The following is a 23491-nucleotide window of genomic DNA, read 5'->3' as shown; positions in this document are numbered from 1 at the left end:
AATATTGTAACAAGTTAACCTAATAAAAACAAAAATGATAATTTATAATTTGAATATTAATTGCGTAAATACAATGCGAATAACGAATAGTAAGCTATGAATAATACATAATTAAATCAGTTTTGTAGTTAAAACACATGACTGTTTTTTTTTTCTCGTGGGTTCAGTGGGTTCATTTTTATTGATGTCATGGAATGGGCCTGCATTGCCCTGCAACAAGAGTTTCTTTTACATTTCTGTAATTTATTTATAAAATACCACATGCTAATGTTTAAAACGGCTTGCAGTGTTTCAGTAAGTACGTACCTCTTTGTTTATATCTTTGTATACTCCCTCACACATACAATAGAGGAAGAAACTGTCACCAAAAAATGCAACCGAACTCTTTACCCACTTTCACAGCGATGGTAAAGCAAAGCATCATGGGGGCGTGAGTCTCGTTCGCGGAATTTCAGCGTTTTTGGTCGCTGTGGCTGTGGCGCGGAAGAACTACATTTCCCAGAATGCCATTTTCTGTACATTGGCTCATGTTATACATGGGGGAATATGAGAGCGGCGGAGGAACCGAAAGCGACAGCAGAATCCCTGGCGATAAGTATAACGATAAATAGTGGTCGCGAAATGGGGGGTATTCAGATCACTCAGAACAAGCTGTCGTAAAAGGAAAACCGCATTTTGGTCTTCTGTTTTTATATATATATATCTATAAATTTGGCGTGGACTGGGGTAAGGCACCTCCCTGCCTGCTCTGCGCCGGGGTGTGTGCGTGTTTTTCGGCTAGGCTTCATCGCATCACCGCGCTGCAGTGTGTTACTGGAACCGAACTGAGGTGCCACGCCGCCGGTTACAGCTGCCCTGCGCCGTCGGCCGATACTATGTCAAAAACAGAGAGAGACAAAGTAACACTGCGAATCAATCTTACTGACCTATGCAATGAAAAAATGGCAACTTTGCTCTCTAACAGCTGTGGGTTGTAGCCATAAAGAAGTGCAAGTGTGCCGAAAAATATAGTGGAGCGGTTTTTGTGCCCGTTATTAAAAAGGTGAGGTAACAATTCGCATCGCACTACAAATCTAACTTACTTAAAGAAATTTGGGTCATACTTTGCATTACGTTGTTACAGTTACAATGCTATCGTTGAATGCCGTAACTTAATATTATGAATAAATATGTATTTACGGTGTTCATGAAACTGCTTGTAATTAAACCGGTTGTTGTAATTGCTCCTGTTAACTCATTTTCTCTGTAGCTGTCATGTTGTATTGAAAAGTGTGAGTTCTTATAGATGAAATGTATAATTTTAGCTAAATAATGGCTATGTTTAAATCATACAAAGTGGAGTTAACAGGAAATAAGTCCACTTTAAGTAAAATTGAAAACTGGTTAGGGAACAAGTGTACATGAGCTTGTGACTTCACAGGAAGTGGAAATGAATGTCTACGTCCCTACTAAATAGCATGTCACATAAACATTGTGCCTAAATATGTGGTAATAATGAAACGGTAGGCGAAAAATATCCAAATTGACATATTGGATCCGCTGACGTTGGGGTGTGCAGCCAGGAAACTTTTCTGTCCCATAAGACCTATTAAGCTGAGGAGCTGTCGGATTCAGAAAAGCTGACAAATAAAAATAAAAACGATGAGCCGGGTGGCTCTTTTCACATGTAAGTGGTACCACCTATAGGTACCAAGAATGTTGGTCCCACTAGTCAATTATTAATCGAATTTAGGGCGGACTGTGATAGGATGGAGTTTTGGACACACAAAAAGTTGGCTAAAAGAAATGTGACAGTTTTATTCAGGCTAATGGAAAGAAAAGTGCTGTTTTTGAGCTTGTAAAGTGAGATGTGATTACTGAGATGTCACGTTTTCATCTTAATCATAAGTCATTTATTACTATATTAACTATGTTTGTGTATTTAAATATACACTACCAGTCAAAAAAGTTTTTGAACAGTAAGATTTTTAATATTTTTTTTGCATATATTTGATCCGAAGTACCGCACAAGCTGTAAAATCGTAAAATATTTTTTTGCAATTTAAAATAATTTTTCTATTTGAAAATATTTTGAAATGTAATTTGTTCCTATGATTTTAAAACTGTTTTTTTTTTTTGCATCATTACTTCAGTCATGTGATCCTTCATGAGAAATCATTTTAATATTCTGATTTGCCAGCCAAAAGGCATTTATTATTATTATGTTGAAAACAGCTGAGTAGATTTTTTTAAGTTTAATAGTAAAAATCAAATAAATGCAGGCTTGGTGAGCAGATGGTAATTCTGTAAAAAACATGTTCAAAATATTCAAAAACATTTGGCTGGTAGTTAATATAAGATAAGTACAGTAAGGATTTCTTATATACATTTTTATATGTGACCTTGGGGACCACAAAACCAGTCATAACAGTCAGTTTTCTAAAAATCGAGCTGAATAAATGAATGAAGCTCAATAAATAATCTTTTCATTGATGTATGGTTTGTTAGGATAGGACAATATTTGGTTGAGATGCAACTATTTGAAAATCTGGAATCTAAGAGGTGCAAAAAAATTTAAATATTGAGAAAATCACCTTTAAAGTCGTCCAAATGAAGTACTTAGCAATGCATATTATTTACGGTAAGAAATGTAAAAAAATATCTTAATGGAACATGATCTTTACTTAATATCCTAATGATTTTTGGCATTAAAGAAAATCCGATAATTTTGACCCATACAATGTATTTTTGGCTATACCCGTGCTACCTAAGACCTACTGGACGGCTGGGAGCTTTTCCCACCTACCTACGTTTTGTGGTCCAGAATTACATATATAAAAGTAGGATAATGTACATATTTTTCTAAAATACTTATCTGACACTGTGACCAAGTGTTCCAAATGGCCAAATTTTGACAAATATGAACACTAAGTAGTGACCCTGTGAATTGGAATGCAGCTGATTGCTGTTTTTTAAAACAGGTTTCTGAACACTCCCCTGTCAGCCATTGGTTGGCTAAACAGATAGTCCCACCCTAAAGTCACACCACCAAGTTTACATTTTCTTTGGAAATCAACCTATGAATGGTTTACTTATTGTTGTCTCTTTGCTTAAAGTTGGGATAGGATTAAAAAAAAAATGATAGTGTTGTATGGTTTTTATTGCTGACATGCTCACTGTAACAGTTCTAACTTCTCTTGTTTGTTTATCAGCAGCTTTGAAAAGCAGCGCAATAGGCAGCCCGCATGGAACGAGCAGGAAGCATCCAACTTGATATTCCGGACTTCAGCAACTCCGTCCTGTCGCATCTGAACCAGTTGCGAATACAGGGCCGTCTATGCGACATCATTGTCAATGTTCAGGGCCACAGTTTTCGAGCCCACAAGGTGGTCCTCGCCGCCAGCTCCCCCTACTTCAGGGACCACATGTCACTGAGTGAGATGAGCACCGTGTCCATATCAGTGATCCGCAACCCAACTGTGTTCGAGCAGCTCCTTTCATTCTGCTACACGGGACGCTTGTGTTTGCAGCTCGCCGATATCATCAGCTACCTGACGGCTGCCAGCTTCCTCCAGATGCAGCACATCATTGACCGTTGCACCCAGATTTTAGAGGGAATCCATTTCAAAATCAGTCTGTCGGATGTGGAAGAGGAGCTCGGGAATGGGGCCCACAGGACCGGCAACCAAACCATTGAATCAGGAAGAGGTGGGACCGTGCTGGGTGGGTCTCGCTCCCTAAGTCCCAGACATGGCAGCTCCCGATTGATCGGCAACACTGGGGTGATCAACATCCGTGATGTGAGGGAAGTCCGAGAGATCAGTCCCCCGGGGGAGTCCATGAGCCCTCAGATAGTGGAGCACAGTGGCATTGGCTCGGAGGAGGTGGGAACTGGGAAAGAGCCCATTCTTCGTATTAACCGAGCCGGGCAGTGGTATGTCGAGACGGGGGCTGAGGTGGAGAGAGGCGGAGAGGAGAACGTGCGGATGGTGGACGGGTTTAGGATTAAGACGGAAAGAATGGAGGAGTGGATGGGGGCGGAGACCCAGGCATCGGCGGAGGAGGGTAGTGGGGCTGAGGAAGGACCGACAGTAATGATTGACACCTCAGGACGTAGCACACTGGTGCAGGAAGGTGGAAGAGGTGGGAAAAGCTCCCAGCCGTCCAGTAGCTTCAGTGAAACAGAGAGGTGTGTAAAATCAAAATCTTAGTCTTATTGCAAATAATTCACAAGCTCATGATATTCTTAAAGGGATTGTTTGCCCAAAAATGGAAATTCTGTCATTGATTATTCACCATTGTGTCATTCCAAACCCGTAAGACCTTTGTACATCTTCGAAACACAAATTAAGATATTTTTGATGAAATCCGAGAACAACACAACTGACACATTCAAGGCCCAAAAACATAGTAAGGAGATTGTTAAAATAGTCCATGTGATATCAGTGGTTCAACTGCAGTGTAATGAAGCTACAAGAATACTTTTTGTGTGACTTTATCCAAAAAATGTTTCTCTTCGTTAGTCTTCTCTTCCATTAGTCTTCCAGATCCAGGAGCAACAACTTGCTCTGGCTTACATACTGCGTGGAATAATGGCATTTGGGCAGTCTAGTCCTGTTTGCCAGGTTATGGTCTCAAGTAAACCTTAGCATTGTAATGTAGCATATAAGCCAACCAAATAAACATAAATTGGCCCTAAACCTGGTCTTCCCCACGTTCCTCATGTGGCCCACATGCTGCATTAAATGGTGGCATTTTGGCAGTGGTCCACAAGCAGGCCACTGCACACACCCATTTTAGCTAACAATGAACCAAAAGATATATATTTATATATACATTATCTGGGCCACACTAAGCCTTGAGTGATTTATGCATCAACAATACTCAACATATTGTAAAGATAAATGTGAAGATGTCTTCCCTAAATGTTCAAATAAGTGTGTTCTACTTGGTAAAATAATCACAACCCAACTTTTGCACAAGCAGCAATTCAAATATCAAGTAAAGTTTTCCTCATCTGCTTTATGATATATGAGGCATATTTAGCTTACACTGATTAGCCAATGCTGACTGTGCTGTATATTTGCAAAAATACCCAAATTGATATTAATTATTTGGGCAAAACTCTCATTTTATATGCTGAGCCACATTAGCCATTGCTTACTGTGCCATATCTTTGCCAAAACTGGCCCAGATACATTTAGGATAACTGGGCCACATTTCCGGCATCATATACGGGCCACTTTAGACTCACAGCCACATTAGCCAGTGTTTACTGTGCCACATCTTTGCAAAAACTGGACCAGATATGTCTTAATATACCTGGGTCACATTTGGTTTACACCCTGATTAGCCTTTTTCAATTGTGCCATATTTTTGCTAAAGGTGGCCCACATTTGGTTGGCACTATTTGGGCCATATTCACTATTTACCAGATTACACATTGCCACCAGATCTTTGCCTAAAAAGGCCCACATGTGATTTGATAAATTTGGGCCATTTTTGCTATTTTACATGTGGGCCACTTCAGGCTTACATCCATTTTGTCCCAGCCATATAAGGCGGCCAGCAGTGACGTATCATTGCCTTAAGTGGTCCACATCTGTATGCTATTTGGGGTAGCTTCATAAAATTATGGTTGAACCACTGATGTCACATGGACTATTTTAACAATGTCCTTACTACCTTTATGGGCCTTGAACCTGGTAGTTGCATTGCTGTCTATGCAGGGCCAGAAAGCTCTCAGATTTGATCAAAAATATCTTAATTTGTGTTCTGAAGGTTGTGTGGGTTTGGAACGACATGAGGGTGAGTAATTAATAACAGAATTTTAATTTCTGGGGGTACTAAACCTTTAATGGCCTTTTATGATCATTTTAAATTGTAATCCCTTTCTCCACTTCTGAAACAAGTCCTATTTCAGCTAATGTCACCAAGCCTTCTTACTTTTTAACCTCTTCCCATTTAACCATTTACATTCTCCAGTCAATACTGGGTGGATACCAGATTGAATAAATATCCCATTCTACTCTGAACTGTATGCCCAGTAAACCATGTTCTTTTGCCGACAAGTGCCCTGTAAAAGATTGAACCCATACTGTGTTGTTCTTTCAGGTTTAGTCCAACAGGAAGTGTAGTTGTGATGGCTGATCGCCAGAGAGCCAAGAGTGAGTCTCCAGGAAGAGTTGACGATCAGAGACGCCCCACCTCACAGGTAGGGCAACCTTGAGTCTTGATCAAAACTTGGCACTATACACTTCCAACCCTTGGTTTAGCTCAGGGGTGCCCAGACTTGGTCATGGTGGGCCGGTGTTCTGCAGAGTTTAGCTCCAACCCCAGTTAGACACGCCTGAACCAGCTAATCAAGCTCTTACTAGGCATACTTGAAACTTCCCAGCAGATGTGTTGTTGAGGCAAGTTGAAGCTAAACTCTGCAGGACACCAGCCCTCCACGACCGAGTTTAAGCACCCCTGGTTTAGCTTTTTATGGTCTATGAGTTGGAAAAATTGGAATATCAGTGGAGCACACCTTACAGAGCTTTAGATTGCTTGCAGTTGTGTAATACTCAGAACAGGTGTGCCTATCTTGGAAACAATTCAGAGTGAGTTTCAATTTGGAGAAGGAGTGGGAATCATAAAAACAAACCATAACCTCTCATCTTTCCCTTATCAGGGAGAGGAACAAGCTGTGTTTGACATGGGGGGATACGAGGAGTACCTGCGAGAACAGGTAGGTGACCGGTGGTTCCGCTACAACCCCCGCCTCACCTGCATTTACTGCTGCAAATCCTTTAACCAGAAGGGCAGCCTAGACCGCCACATGCGCCTGCACATGGGCATTACCCCCTTCGTTTGCCGAATCTGCGGGAAGAAGTACACTCGCAAGGACCAACTCGAGTACCACATCCGTAAGCACACAGGAAACAAGCCCTTCCATTGCCACGTCTGCGGCAAGAGCTTCCCGTTCCAGGCGATCCTCAACCAGCACTTCCGCAAGAACCATCCAGGCTGTGCCCCACAGGAGGTGTCCCACAGTGCCTCACCCGAGACCACCACGGTCACCTCCCGTGGAGGCCAAAACGAAGATGAGTCGCCCTCCCAGGAGGACGCCGAGGGCAATGGCGGAGGGGGAGGCGCTGGCTCATCCTTCGGGGAAGGGGTCCAACCTTCGGTATCCACCACTGGGCCCGACTGAAAGGCTTTGAAGGAAATCGTTACAAGTTTAGGGAGACACTGGACAGGACAGATCTCTTAAGAGATCCCTCTGTCTCTTGTCTCCCAGCATCCACACTGAAAGTTGGAAGGAGTTGAGCGAGCAGGAGGCTCTCTCAGCTGCTGTCAACAAGGAACGAACGGATAAAATAAGGGAGAGTCTTCTGCGTCCTACTTGGACGAAGATCCTCTATTTTTTCAGATGCAAGGAACAATTTGCTAGGAATAGTATTCTCTAGGGATTTATAAATGGTATTTCCGCTTTAAACCGCATCTACCTTCACCATACAAACTGAACAGGACATCAATATATGAAGACAAGAAGCCACACTCCAACAACCTCACACACCACTGGATGCAGTGATTTTTGTTTCCTTTTTTTGTTTCTAGTCTTTCCTGTCTTTTATATGTTACATTTTTTTTATATTTTTGTACTACTACAGATCTTTCAGGATAAACTAAGAGAAGCTCTAGCTACGATTTGGTCAAATTGCGTCGAAATTGCCAAACTTCTCTGTGCCAGAAGGTGAGTTGTAAAATGAGAGGACATTGTAGTCCTTCGCTACTTTGCCTTGAGACAATCTTGATAAATTAACCTGGGGTAGGCTTTGCCTTCCCCAGGCATGGCAAGCTTAGGAAAACGGGTTCAGTTTTTTATTAGGGACCCTCAGGTCTGACCTAACATCAGATTCTTGGTTTATTTTTCCATTTTTGCGTTAAGTGCCGATCCGGCCTGCCATAAAACCGAAACACATTGCTCACACCTAGCCTCAACGCAAGGAAATTGTAGTTCAGGTTTATAACAAGAAACACTCACATCATACTATTTTACTTTTAATGTCAGTGGAAATACTGTGATATAGGCAAGGTGGAGAAAGACTATAGCAGTGACATATGTATTTATTTCGCATTTAATTCCGGTTAAGGCCTTCATACATCTCCGAACTCGACAACTCAGCTGCTGAATGTTGGCGAAAACAAAGGAAATTCTTCAACCTCAGATAAGCTACAATAGACCGCTCAGTTACCTCTCTCCCACATCACTACGCAATACCGATCTGTCGCACGCGAATGCGTGGATGCACTCAGCCGAATTTTACGTTCAGTGTTTATTTCTTTCATATGTTTAAGTCGCTCGTTGAGATTCGCAAGTCTCGCTAACTTGTTTGTTTGTAAGAATGTGTTTGAGCGGAGGAAGGTGTCCGTCGGTAGACGTAACCTTCTTCCATTTTTGCGTCAAGAAATGAGTCTAAGGCAGAGACGAACCGATGGACTTGGTCGTCGATGCCCTTTAGGAAAATGGAAACAGTATGTCTGTGATGACTGGGAAATGCCGAAAATGCCACGGAATGACTTTTGAGTGTAAGATTTCCCCTTCATCTGATGGAAGGCACTTTAACCTTGGGGTCAAGTGCCTTTTACACTTGGCTTACGAACAGATGTTTCCAGCTGGTGCTATGACGTGAATTTACTGAAGCTTTCAGTAACCAAAGGAACTGAAATTCATTGTGGAAGTTCTTAAAGATTCCTTTAAGGATTCGAAGGGCGAAGAGGAAAAATGAGATTACATCAGGCACTTAAAGAATGGGTGGGGGTGTTCTTGTTTTGTTTTCGAATATTTGTATATCTATATACATGTGTCACTTATGCATATTTAGACAAATTTATACTTGTAATAACTATACAGAGACAGTTTCTAGAGCGATCAACAAAAGCAAAAGGTGTTTTAAGCGAAAGCAAAGCTGTTATCGTTTTTATAAGGCTGTGAATCACACTTGGTTGTGACTGATTTTTTTAGGAAAGGGTTGATGCATATAAAAGTCAGCTACTGATGTTTCCAATAGGGATCTTGTGCACCTCACTTCATGTCTACAAAGGTTAGAGCTTACTTTTACCATTTTACTCACATCTGTAAACACAGGTCAGCAGGTAAACACTTCTTACAAATATCAGGAACTCACTGTTTACTTTTTGGTGTTTACCTTTACCAAGCGGATTTTCTTACTTGGAATTCTAGCTCGGGGTAACTTGGGTCGACATATTTCACAAGTGCAGCAAAAAAAAAAAAAAAAACTACATACAAGCATTTCCTCTCGATGTAAATACCCATGCCTCAGCAGTCGCAGTGAAATACAATCCCGAAACTGTATAATTTCACGTTTGTTGTACAGCGCGCAACCCAGGTAAATAGAAGAGCATGTTATTACTGCTTTTATTTGTCACGACGCAACCTCATGATAATAGAGAAGGGCAAATGGTTTTGTCTGTAAACAACATAATCATAATCTATGTTATAATATATCAAGAAAAGATGTTTGTTTTATGGACTTTGCCTTTAAGTTTAAGGTTTTTAGATTCGGGGCATGGGCCTGTTTTGTGTATGCCAATCATATAAGGGTGATAGTGACTTAAATTATCTCTATGTGAATGAATTAATAACAAGGGATCTATATCTGTAATCAGTCATTCCAGTTATTGTACTGCACATTTTCGCAGTCGAAATTGAATCATGTTCATTTGGGTTTTAGGGCTAATAACTCTCAGCATGCTTTCCCTGTTGTTGACCTTCAAAGCATTGATGGTTGACCAACCTGCCTTTTTATTTTAAACAATATTATTCGAATATTATGTTTGGCTTTTGTATTTGTTTTCAAGCTTTAAATAACATGGCAGAGGATCAATGTGTTGCTACAGTGTATATATTTAATGTTTCTGTATGACAATACATCTACTGCAGTGTAATGGTATTGACTGATCAAGTCATTTCTAACCAAATTGTCTAATCTTAACACAGTGTTACAGAATGTTTAGTTTCAAACGAAACTACTTTTGAAGCAATATTTCATCCGAAATTAAAACACAACGTGACAAACGCAACAAGTTGTGAAACTGATGACCAATTGATTTCGACAAGAAAAAATACAGTTGAAGTCAAAAGTTTACATACGCCTTGGAGAATGTGCAAAATGTTAATTCTTGTTTGCCCTGAACGGTTCAACTGCCTGCTGTTCTTCAGAAAAGTCCTTCAGGTCCCACAAATTCTTTGGTTTTTCTGCATTTTTGTGCATTTAAACCCTTTCCAGCAATGACTGTATGATTTTGAGAGCCATCTTTTCACACTGAGGACAACTGAGGGACTCATATGCAACTATTACAGAAGGTTCAAACGCTCTCTGATGTGTCAGAAGGAAAAACTATACATTAGAAGCCAGGGGATGAAAACTTTTGGAATTTGAAGATTACGGTAAATTTAACTTTTGTCGTCTTTGGGAAACATGTAAGTATCTTCTGTAGCTTTTGAAGGGCAGTACTAAATGAAGAAAATATGATATTTAGGCAAAATAAGAACGTTTTACACATCTAAATTTTGTTCAAAAGTTTTCACCCCCCAGGATTTTTCCTTCTGGAGCATCAGAGCATATTTGAACCTTCTGCAATAGTTGCATATGAGTCCCATCAGTTGTCCTCAGTGTGAAAAGATGGATCTCAAAATCATAAATTTATAAATTCAACTATTATTTTCTCTTGTGGACTATGTAAACTTCTTATGTGTGACGTATCTTATTCAGGTCAGTACTAAATTAAAAATAACATGCATTTTGTATTATCCCTCTTATTTTAGTCAAATAATTACCATTTTGCAGATTCTGCAAGGTGTATGTAAACTTTCGACTTCAACTGTATGTATCCTGAACTTGTAAAGCAATTATACCTATTGGCGAATGTGATAAAATTAGTTTCAGCTATTACATTTACCTCATGTTTTTTTGTTTGTTTGTTTGTTTGTTTGTTTTTCATGGTCTGGCTTGTGAAACGTGATACAACAGTGCATGTCTCTACTTAGTAGTTTTTCTGGAAGACCGGATGACAACACTGAGCCATATCTTCAGAGTTCGTTCAGTCTTGTCGCAAATATTTTGTACAAGCAACACATTTCAGAAGAGGACACTTCAATGCAAATAGCCTAGTATATATTTCAAAACTTAGTCTGTCTGAATAAGCAAGCAAACGTGATGCTTTGTCAAAAAAAGTTGTTTTCTTACCTCAAAAGAGTCTTTGTACAAGGAAACAAGACATTGTTTTTTTTTTCTACTGACCTTCAGTAGAAATTGTTTATTTGCATGTCGTCTTTGTCTTTTATAACGGCCAAACATAGACATTTCCAGGCATCTAAATTTGCACCAAGAGAAGCCAAAATACTGACCTTTGCGATTTGTCTTGCTATATTGTTTTATCTTGCAAAAAGCAATATAGTGTAAGTTCTTTCCATGTGTCTTATGAGATGTTAATCACTTTAATTTAAATCATATTTTAGAAATATTTTATTTTACATAACCATGAAATAAAGCAAAATATAATAGGTATTTTATTGTTTGAAAAAAAAAATCCAAATTCCAAAACATAAGCGTTATCTTAGAAGAATTCATTTTAATATCAAACACCAGTATATTTATTAAAAAAGTAAATGTTTTAAAATTTTTTAGAAATTATATTCGTAGATGATTAAGGTGTAGGACTTATTTGAAATGAACTATTAGTTCAAATTTAATACTTCGCATTTGAAATGGTACAGGAATCAGAAAGATTAATAATGTGAATGCCATTTTCACAATAACCACTATGTTTTTTCTTCACTGGCAGTGTGTCAAGTCCATTCTTCTAAATAGAAATAAAGCACTTTAAGTGTAACTGTGAAGGATTTTTAATTATGTTCTATAAATGTATAATTATGTAAGCCCAGATTATGTGATACTGCTAAACCCAAATTTCTAATATGAAAAAATAAACCTGTTTTATCCTTGTTCTGTGCCTGTACATATTGCTTTTATTTCTTTCTTTTTCAAACCCTCTTTGCTGCACGATGTGTTCTTTTCCAATGCTTGGTGGACTGATAAAAACAACATATTGTGACAAATTCAACATTCATTAAGCAATAATAAAGTAACAAGGCCGCCTCGTCAAAATTAAAAACAAACCACAAGGATGATCAAAAACCGTCCTTATAGTGTCAGATCCATATTAGCTGCTCCCACAAGGATTTGAGACTCGTCCGGTGAAGATCAAGGCGTTGATGCTGGACTCGCGGATCAGCAGAAGGAAAGGCCGGTCGGCAACAAAATGCTCCCGGTAGAGGTTTAAGGAACGTCCGGTAGCAACAACCGCTGTGGCAGCGGCAGCCTCGCTACCTTCTTCATTCACCTGAAGAATTCAAAAACCAGGCCGTTGGCTAATGCAGATTGACTTATCATAAAAAAAAACATGGTACTTCAGTTTGCAAACAATACCTCAAGGAAGGCCTTATGGTAGGCGTCGGAGATGTACAATTCGGGTCCTTCACCGGCAACCATCCCTAGTGCAACATAATGTGAGAATATTATTGTGTGGATTCATCTAAACTCAAGATTTTGTCCCAACAATGACAAACCCATACAGCAAAAATTCATTGTAATCAGGCCAAGATCCCGTAGAAGTAGTCCCAGGGCTCATACAAGGTGCTTAAAGTGCTTGGATGTTTGAAATGTAAGGCCAGGAAAACCCTAGAAAATAGCAATATTCCTGAAGAGGTACCCGAAAAGTGCTTGAATTATTGAAAGACATTAACTGAAATAATCGAAAAAGGTAATGTTCGAAAACAGTCGAGCTAAGCAAGTAGTACTAATAGTGTCGCGTAAACATGGCTGAATATGCGAAAAGAGGAACAAATGAAGCAAATCAATTGAGTCGTTTATGCTGGAACCGATTCAAGCGATTCACTAAAAACCGTATCAAGAGCTGTTTTTTTTCTAATTTCAGCATCGCTTGTAACGATTTTAAAAAGCACGTAGTGATTGGTGAAACTGAGCTATTCGATCCTCAGAATCAGTTAAACCATTGTGTCGCAAAATTATTCACTGTTTCAAAGCACTCCAATTGGATCGCACATTGCAAATCAATAAATTCAGATTGGGACTTTAAATTGCGTATTGTGAATCATTTGATTTAGATCGGAACTTTGTGTATCGCAAATCATTTGATTCAGATCGGAACGGGTTCATGAATCATTTCATGAATTGATGTCAAATAATTTGCACTCTGAGTCTTGATATGAAATTATGGTTTTTGAAACATTATTCAGATCAGGACTTCAGAGTGTGGATTGTGAATGATTTGATTTAGATTGAAACTTCAGAGTGGGTTTGCAAATCTTCTGCTTTAAGTTTGGAACTTCGGAGAGCTGAGCACAAATCATTTGATTTCAATCAGAACGGGTTCGTGAATCATTTTCGCGGATTGAATAATTCAAATCAATTGATTTGCGATACACACTCCGAGTCCTGATCCGAAATGATGGTTTGCAAATCATTATTCAGATTGGGACTTCAGTGCGTGGATTGCAAATCTTCTGCTTTAGATCAGAACTTTGGAGAGCAGATTGCGAATCATTTGATTCAGATCGAGACTTAGGAGCATGTATCGTGAATCATTTGATTTAGATCGGACCGATTTTTGCGAATCATTTTGTGAATTGAAAAGTTTAAAATCAAATGATTTGTAATATGCAATTTGAAGTCCCACTCCAAATCCTGATCTGAAATGATGGTTCGTGAATCATTATTCAGATCAAGACTTCAAAGCGTGGACCGAGAATAATTTGATTTGGATCGGAACTTTGTGTATTGCGAATCGTTTGATTCATATCAGGACTTTGTAGCACGTATCACGAATCATTTGATTTAGATCGCAATGGGTTCATGAATCATTTCGCATTCTGTGCTCCGAGTCCAGGTCTAAAATGGTGGTTCGCAAATCATTATTCAGATCGGAACTTTGTGTATCGTGAATCATTTGATTCAGATCAGGACTTCGTAGAGCGTATCGCGAGTCATTTGATTTAGTTCGGAACGGGTTTGTCAATGATTTGCGATTTAAAGTCCCAATCTAAATTCATTAATTTTCGATACGGAAAGTTGCGATCAAAGTCAAATGATTTGCACACTTTAGATCGGAACTTCGGAGCAGGTTCGCAAATCTTTTGATTCAGTTCAAAAAGTTGCGATCAAAGTCAAATGATTCACGCACTTTTGATCGGAACTTCGGAGCAGGTTAGCAAATCTTTTGATTTAGATCGGAACTTTGTGTATCGTGAATCATTTGATTCAGATCAGGACTTCGGAGCGCATATCACAAATCATTTGATTTAGATCGTAATGGGTTCATGAATCATTTTGCGTGCTGTGCTCTGAGTCCTGATCTGAAATGGTGGTTCGCGAATTATTATTCAGATCAGAACTTTATGTATCATGAATCATTCGATTCAGGTCGGAACGGGTTCATGAAGCGTTTCGCGAATTTAAGTTAAATAATTTGCACTCTGAAATGATGGTTTGCAAATCATCTGAGTGTGGATTCTCAATAATTAGATTTAGATTGAAACTTCAGTGGGTTTGCAAATCTTCTGCTTTAAATTGGAACTTCGGAGAGCGGAGCACAAATCATTTGATTTAGATCATGAGTCATTTTTGCGGAATGATTAATTCAAATCAATTTTGATTTGCAATACTCGATTTCAAGTCCCAATCTGAATCAAATGATTTGCGATACGTACTCCGAGTCCTGGTCTGAAATGATGGTTTGCGAATCATTATTTAGATTAGGACTTAAGTGCATGGATTGCAAATCTTTTGCTATAGATCAGAACTTCGGAGAGCAGATTGCGAATCATTTGATTCAGATTGAGACTTCGGAGCATGTATTGCTTATTTCTTTTCATCGGACCGATTTTTGTGAATAATTTGGTGAATTGAAAATTCAAATCAAATGATTTGCAATATGCAATTTGAAGTCCAAATCTAAATCAAATGATTCCTGATACACAAAGTTGCAATCTAAGACAAACGATTTGCGCTCTGCACTCCAAATCCTGATCTGAAATGATGGTTCGCGAATCATTATTCAGATCAAGACTTCAAAGGTTGGACCGAGAATAATTTGATTTGGATCGGAACTTTGTGTATTGCGAATCGTTTGATTCATATCAGGACTTTGTAACACGTATCACGAATCATTTGATTTAGATCAGAACTGGTTTGTGAATGATTTGCGATTTGAAGTCCCAATCTAAATCCATTGATTTTCGATATAGAAAGTTGCGATTAAAGTCAAATTATTTGCGCACTTTAGATCGGAACTTCGGAGCAGGTTCGCAAATCTTTTGATTCAGATCGAATCCGTGTGTATCGTGAATCATTTGATTCAGATCAGGACTTCGGAGCACGTATCACGAATCATTTGATTTAGATTGGAATGGGTTCATGAATCATTTTGTGTTCTATGCTCTGAGTCCTGATCTGAAATGGTGGTTCGCGAATCATTATTCAGATCGGAACTTTGTGTATCGCGAATCATTTAATTCAGATCAGGACTTGAGCGCGTATCATGAATCGTTTGATTTAGATCGGAACGGGATCGTGAATCATTTCGCGAATTGAAGTCAAATAATTTGCACTCTGAGTCCTTAACTGAGATGATGGTTTGCGAATCATTATTCAGATCAGGACTTCAGAGTGTGGATTGTAAATAATTTGATTAAGATTGAAATCTTAGGAGTGGGTTTGCAAATCTTCTGCTTTAAATTGGAACTTCGGAGAGCGGAGCACAAATCATGTGATTTAGATCGGAACGGGTTTGTGAATGATTTGCGATTTGAAGTGCCGATCTAAATGCATTGATTTTTGATACGGAAAGTTGCGATCAAAGTCAAATGATTTGCGCGCTTTAGATCAGAACTTTGAAGCAGGTTTGCAAATCTTTTGATTCAGATCGGGACTTTGGTGTAGGTTCGCGAATCATTTGTTTCGGATCAGAATTTCGGAGTGATTTCGCAAATCTTTTTTTTTTCTTAAACATCAACCTATTAAGGCACTACAGTTATAAAAACAAAACAAAGAAAAAAAAAAGTACACACAAATACAAATCCCTTAAGAAAATTAACTGTAGTTTTATATAGTAAAAGTGTAGTATACTTTTGTAATACTTTAGTAGTAATACTTTGTATATGCTTCACTTAATTTTTTGCCATTTTTTATTAGTATATTTTTATCTTTTTCTTTTTCTTTTTTGAAGTAGAAGACATTGTTCGATAAGTCCTTGAAAATCAAAAAAGTGCTTAAAAAGTCCTTGAAAGTCTAATTGCATACCTGGGAGACTGGCGTTTTCTGGACTAAAAAGATCTTTAAGACCCATTTTCATCAGCTGCTCTTTGAGGCTGAAGTTGTCCTCGATACGGAAACGAGGAACCTGGACGGTCACCGTGGTCTCTTTCATGGATTGTAGCCAACCCTCAAGTTTCTTGAGGTTCATGTTTTTCACCACCTTAATCAGATGCAGCTTTGTTAGGTTTGATCTTTGGGGAGAACATTTTGTCTACTCTTTATAATCGACTTACTTCTGACAGGGTTGTATCTTCATTTGGTAATATGAGCACCATTGTGATGTCACCACCGTTGTAAGGCAATTCAAGGATCTTCACCATGTCGCTGTCGATTTTGGCATACTGAAATTTCCTCTCTTGGTACATCATGGGGACTTGACACTTTTGTGTCTCACTGATGTAAAAGTCTAACTTGATGATATTTTGCTTATCAAACTTGTGTTTCCATTGACCCTGGAACACAAAAAGTAGATTGTAACAAAATTATGGAGTCAGTCCTGCTTATGGAGGGCCACATTCCAGAATTTAGCTCCAAAAAACTTTCTTTCTAGAAGTTTCTAATGATCCTGAAGAATTTGTCAAGGTCTTCTACACAGTACATGAATAGAATGAATTAAACTTTAAAATATTATAGCAATTCATAACTTGACAACATCTCAAAAAAAATTTTTTGGAGGAAATAATCCCTTAAAATCCGCCTATTCAGATTGTGTTGAAAGACTCAGAATTCTCCCGCCTAAAGCTTTCAGCTCTGTGGTTGGTAGTACAGCTATAAAACTACAAATGGCCAAACAATAGCATAGCAATAAGCAAATAATTTTAAATGACAGCAAAACTGACCAATTATATCTTTCCCCTAAACGGGTGGAGTTTAATATCAGTAACTTTACGAGTTCAGCTGCTATAGAAACCGTTGAAGTGGAAGCCAGAAACGAGGTAGTCCTTGCTAATTTATTATCCAGGTCCTTTTTAAGATTAACTTTTAAAGAAAAGTTAGAGTTCATTGGAAAATAAAGACATACACTTACTTTGGAGAAGAAAACCGAAGCTTTTGAGGGGCATTTCGACCCCAGCAACTACACGTCTTCAATTCAATCATCAATGGGTAAGTTAGCTAAATCTAACTGGCCGCTGTGCCAGTTGTTTTTATTCTGGCTGTTGCTGCAACTATTTTGTATATGTTAAGCTTTACTTAAGTAAAGTAATTCTGCAGAATTAGTGCTCTGTAAATGTACTAACCTTGTGCATAGTTGACTTTTTACTGCACAATAATGACATACGTTTGTGTGTTTTGTTACTTTGGATTAGAAACAAAGCCTCATCCTTTAAATTCTGTCCATTTCATCGGGAAACTAAAAAAAGAAAAGCCGTTTTAACTAGGGCTGGGTATTGTGACCAATTTGGCAATTCGATTCGATTCTTATTTTCATGGTTTCGATTCGATTCGATTTCGATTTCGATTTCGATTCGATTCGATTCGATATCGATTAGCTATCAATATTTCATTTAAAATGTTAGTTTTGCAGACATGGGATCCATATTTTGATATAAATGCTGGTAATTGAAACTCTCCTACTTAAGTTTATTACTGAAATACACATCTACATTAATAGTAGTGTGCCCACAGTTGTTTATTTTAAACAACTTTTATTTTAAATGAACTGTAACAAGAAGTCATAAATATGTGCATCCATTGTACACCATGTAAACAAACTGCAAAATGCACATTACTGTAAAAAATAAAAAGACTGTAAATGTGCAACAGTGAAATCTATTAAGAACTTCAAACATGTTTAAGAAATAAAACATTTTTCTAAATTCAAAACGTTCAAAACAGGCCCATCATAAAGCCCTTGTCTGCGTATACAAAACATTCTAACTGTCCATAAAACTAACAGTTCTTAACTACAGCCTAATCATTTTATCACTAGATTTTTCTGCAAAAAAAGCAGCTGATCAACATGTTCTGATCTGATCTAAGGCAGCTCCTTTATTGCGCTGTGATTAGATCACCAGCGGTTGAGAAAACTCTCTCAGCAGGAACACTAGTGACACCTTCAGGACGAGAGGTGAATATTCATATCCTCTTACGTGAAGCAGGTGCATTAAGAATCGATTCGGGGATTTCCCGAATCGATATCATTGAGTTAAACTGAAGATCGATTAAAATCGGAGAATCGATATTTTTTACCCAGCCCTAGTTTTAACGCTCTTGACGTAATATCGCTAAATTCGCCTCAGTTCAAGCAGCAGCAGTTACAATAACATGAAATTAAAATGAACGAACAACTCACGTCTCATTTAATCGCTCAATCAGTGCTTTGACTGCGGAAACCGTCAATAAAATAGCTTGTAAACAATATTACATAGCATTAATTTACCTCAGGCAAGTCAGTGTCCTCAGCAAACCCCCTATGTTAAACTATATATTCCTTATATATTTTATTGAACCTGCTCGTGGTTATTTATTAATCATTAATTATCGAATGTACGTTTAAATAATCCGTCATAAAAACAGACGCTGTGTGGATAATAATCCAACAGTGAAACAATAAGTTACAGGTGGTGGAGAAATGTTAATTAAAATGTATTTTTTTAAGACAGAGCCACGACCTTAGTAAATCACCGTTTAATAAAAAATAAATAAATAAAAAGCTATTTTTTCATGTTTATTTTTTCCCGCTACTTTCCCGAACACATGACTTCTAAACTGAGGTATGTACCGAATCGTCGTTTTTGCTAACATTACACCACTGAACGTAAACAATGCCACTGAAGCGAACGAAAGTCGCATATTTGCTGCTGAAAATGGTCTTTTATTGTCTTGTTTTGGGCTGTACTAATCAGTCGGACTGGGAAAAACATTTGGAGTACTATAGCCTGCAAAAAGTTATAATAAATCAAGGAGAAGAGTGCAAAAAAAACTGTCGTTTGTGGTTGGCCAAACTGAACCAGGATTTCCAGGGCAAGAATCTTGACAACATTTGTTGGTTCTTATCATTTCCAGTCAGGTACGTGAAATATTAGGCAATATCTTAATAAGTACTGCTTGTATGTATCTTAACCATTTATTAACTTAAGTCTTGCTTACTAAGTTCTTCTCTATGTTATTTAGCAGCTTCCACACATTTTTTTCCTTGGTTTAGACAGCATAAATTAGCAGAACGTATTCAGTAGTACATTAACATGCAATCCATGCTGTTGTTTACATCAAAGACTATAGAATACAAATTCAAGTTTTGGTAGTTTACATGGAGAAGATAACTAAAACTAGCACTTTGAAACACGATTTCAAAATTAAGCATCTTCAGGTCTCCAAAATGCAGTTGTGTAAATGAATGGCTAAAACTCATTTCAAGTTTTCTGTTTTTAGTTAAAAATGTTGTTTTGTAAAGTCACAGTTAGCTACTGGACCTTGATTAGCAGGTGTGTTTAACTGCTGCTGGAGCTAAACTCTGGCGGAAGGTGGACACCCCTAAAAAATGGCATTTTTAATTAATCTCTCTGTATCTCACTTACTTTGAAGTAGATTGCGTTCACCAAGACTAATATGGTGTTGGTGTCTATTGAACCTTCTGGCAGGGTGTCTTTGATTCGGTTCTCAGTCTTGTTGGCAATCCATTCATTTATCGCAATCCTCGAATCCTCCGGTTTCTCCTGGAGGATGAAACTTGAATGTTTAGTACAGGGTCAAGGCTCAGATGCCATAAATTTAGACAAATATGCCAAGGAAACCTTAAAATCAAGAGGCAGCAACTTCGCTCCGTAGACCATCTCGCTGATGTGCTGGTAGGACTCATTAAAAATCGTAGATTTGTCTCCAAACAACCGGTTTGCGGAAATCAGTTCCGTCGTCTCGTGCTTTTTGCGGTATAGTCGACAATTTAGCTTGGCGAAGAAGAAATGAACCTGATCTGAGGTCTTCTCCTTTATCGTATCGAACTGAAACACCTACATGTGAAGAATAGATTAGTTGTTGGTAACCTGATTGAGTGTTTGATCTTTTATTTTTTAAGTTAGAATTGCTTGATCTTACTTTCATGAGCTGCTCCAGGGTGGTATTACAAGCCCCCAGCTTGGTCATGGCGAAGGCTGTTGAGATACTAATTGGTGACAGAAAGATGTTTTGATTGTTGGACTTTCCCTCGGCAAGCTGCTTGAAAAACGAGAGGGCAAAGCGGCTGTTGGCTTTGGACAGTTCCCACACTCGAGGGTTGGTGCCAGCTGGGATCTTCTCGGGTTGTTCAGTTAGTGTTGTGTTAAGATCCGGACTGCGGTAGATGCACATTGGCTCCAAAGGTAGATCTTTGGGCTTCGCGAAGCAGATATCCTTGGCTGCCTGGACTGAACAGAGGGCGAGTACCCACAAAGCCCATGAACATGCCAACAACTTCATCCTGCCCAAGGTGGAATGGGAAACCAGCCCAGGAAAAGCAGTTCAGTGCAAATTCTAGTGGTCATGGATTCATGCAATACAATGTCTATAGCGAACTAAAAAGAGATTTTTTATTTTTTACTTTTAATTAGACTCCTAAGTAGTAGAAAACACACGAAAGACTTACAGCGTTTAAAAAATCTACAACGTTTTATACATATTTTGGACTATGGGGTGCACCATTATTTCAATGAGGTGAAATGGCTGCGCTCTGTGAGCTACTGGCGCAACCCATTGCTATTTTTACCGCAATACAACTCGGAAAATATAATTCTGATACGACAGCAAGCAAAGCAATGTAAGTCTTCATTGCTTTCCTAGAGATAAGAAGAGCAGAAAAGAATGAGAAGATTCCTGTGGATGAGTAAAACGTCCCAAAGACCCAAGTCTTTGTTCTTTCTACTTTAGCCCAAATGACTTTAAGGCTTTTAGTAGACCACAGCTACTGAAAGAGCTTACAAATGGCGGAGATAAGAAATGCTAGATGCCATTCTGGCGGGATGTAAACAAGTTGACGCTTGTCATGAAGCCACAGCTACTAAAGGAGTTTCTCAGCATGTATTTTACTCGATATCCAGTGGCTTAATGCCATTTCACATCCAGTGATGGGAATAACGGCATTATAAATAAACAGTGTTACTAACGGCATTAATTTTTTCAGGAACAAGTAATCAATTGAATTAATGTTTTCCCCATTACAACGCCGTTACCACTACTGACAATAAAATGCGCCGTTAAGGTCATTGCAAACTGAGTCCGAAATTTTCATAGGCGTTTATTCTTTTTTTTGTATTATTCGTCATCCTTTCCTATCAAAATGCTTGCTACAGATGTGAAAATGCAGAAAAGACAGAACTTGATTGACACAACGTGAGGTCGTATTTATTTTTTAACGTGCAAAGATTTCGGACTAAAGGTCAATGCACACTAAGTCCAAATTTTTTGCACATTTAAAAATCAATACATCCTCATTTTGCGTCGATCACGTTTACACACTGCCTCCGAAACTTTAGTCTGTCATAAAAAAATTCGGATCAGGTTTGATTGTCTGCGTTTTCGCATTCGTAGAAAGCATATGCAACAAATGGAAAAACACGTGAAAATTCAGTGTGCAAGGACATTAAACTCGATTGAAACAACATGAGGTTGTATTTTTTTTTTTTTAACCTTCAAAAATTTCAGACTCAGTGTGCAATGACCTTTACTGTAAATTTCACGTTGAGTTCTTCTTCTGAGGTAAATTCTGGCTTATTCCTCTCAGGACATCTTCCAGAAATGAAAAGTAGCTGAGATAAACTTGATGAATGTTCACGTTTGTTTACAGAGGCGATGTGGGCGTTAACCTACATGTCCGCGTGTATCACATGGATGGACAGTTGCATAGAATTTAAAAAGCGGAGGCGCTGTTCACGGGCGTGATTACATTAGAGATGAGTTTAGATGGCAAAAACTGGAGCTTGTGTTGGAAACATACAGATTATTTTATTAGACAATATTTGTTTTTGACGTGACTTCATTTAAAAGTAGACATTTCAAGCTTTCTATACATATATTTCTCATGTCTGGGAGAGACGTGTTCATGTCTGTGAAGAGAGGTGATGGAAAACGAGACAGCAGAGAGTGCCCCCCGTTTATTTTCTTTATGTTACAAAAGCACATTGTTTTCTTGTTATTATGACTATACACAAATAAAAGTAGAACCTTTAAGTATTTTTAGTTCTTATCACAGTCTTCAAGAATAAACGAGACAATGAGACAGTGTTGCCATGGGATGTTTTTCATGTCCGCAGGTTGAAGCAACCCCAATAACGTGATATTTAGCTCCTGAAAGGTGTATCTCACATTGTCCCACAGCAACAATAAATGAGTGTAGATTAGTGTACAATGTTTTATTCTTTTACTATATTTAATATTGAGGATATCCAAGTTATTTTACATATTTGAACATTTTTTTTTTTTTTAAAGTAACACAATAGTTACTTTCCTGGTAATTAGTTACTTTTATAATGATGTAAACAGTTACTTCTCACAAATATTAACCAATTACTTTTTTTTAAAGAAACATGCCCAACACTGTTCACGTCATCAAAATAATGGCGCCCCCAAAGTCCAAAATATGTATAAAACAATGTAGATTTTCATAGGTTTTCTTCTACATATTTCAGTAAGAAACATCACTGATATTATATTAAGCCATACAAGTCTTAACACCCGGGGTTCCCTTTAAGCAAAGAGCAAACTTTTTTTCGTAGCACTTCTTTTCTACAATAAAAACTTTGAAATCTTTAATGGTTACAAAGAAATAAAACCATTTTAAAGTTTAAAGTACCACGGCTTGGCCAATTTCAGCGACTTTTACTTCATTAATCATACATAGTTAGTCACAAATGAACATTTTCACCAAATTCCATTTCGGTACCGATGGTTGGTTGACTTACGAAGATCGACTTTATACAAGGATTGTCTAATTGATGTAAAAAGTAAAATTTTAACCCTCAAATCACAAAAACCCCTATCTTGATCAGGATATTCAACGCATTTAAACATTTTTCACATACCTGATGTTGTCGTATTTCCTTGTTAAAGGCTTTATGAGGGTATGTTCTACTAAAGTAAGCAGCAAAGTGAAGAAAACACTGCTCTCTGGACAGGTCAGTGCCCTTAAGAGCACTGGA

The 23491-nt window shown here is 38.2% G+C and overlaps 2 protein-coding genes across 3 annotated transcripts; one reads left to right on the top strand and one right to left on the bottom strand.

Moving 5' to 3' along the window:
• Positions 1-559: 559 nt before the first annotated feature.
• On the top strand, positions 560-11992 carry zbtb37 (zinc finger and BTB domain containing 37). 2 transcript variants are annotated; one of them, XM_073843857.1, is made up of 4 exons: positions 560-1042; positions 3195-4168; positions 6094-6193; positions 6653-11992. In XM_073843857.1, the coding sequence occupies exons 2-4, from the start codon at positions 3225-3227 to the stop codon at positions 7172-7174; spliced, it is 1566 nt and encodes a 521-aa protein (XP_073699958.1). In that variant the 5' UTR covers positions 560-1042; positions 3195-3224; the 3' UTR covers positions 7175-11992. The 2 variants fall into 2 exon arrangements, with proteins under 2 accessions (XP_073699958.1, XP_073699959.1); XM_073843858.1 differs by having other exon boundaries at positions 3192-4168.
• On the bottom strand, positions 11545-23491 carry serpinc1 (serpin peptidase inhibitor, clade C (antithrombin), member 1). The gene is made up of 8 exons (XM_073843859.1): positions 23375-23491; positions 20418-20778; positions 20117-20332; positions 19901-20038; positions 16616-16834; positions 16368-16542; positions 12477-12541; positions 11545-12390 (listed from the first exon to the last, which is right to left on the bottom strand). The coding sequence occupies exons 2-8, from the start codon at positions 20775-20777 to the stop codon at positions 12211-12213; spliced, it is 1353 nt and encodes a 450-aa protein (XP_073699960.1). The 5' UTR covers position 20778; positions 23375-23491; the 3' UTR covers positions 11545-12210.

This window comes from Garra rufa, chromosome 7, assembly GCF_049309525.1.
Source record: "Garra rufa chromosome 7, GarRuf1.0, whole genome shotgun sequence".
Lineage (NCBI taxonomy): Eukaryota > Metazoa > Chordata > Actinopteri > Cypriniformes > Cyprinidae > Garra > Garra rufa.
Note: the sequence above shows the minus strand (reverse complement) of the source record. Positions and strands in the feature narration are given on the sequence as shown.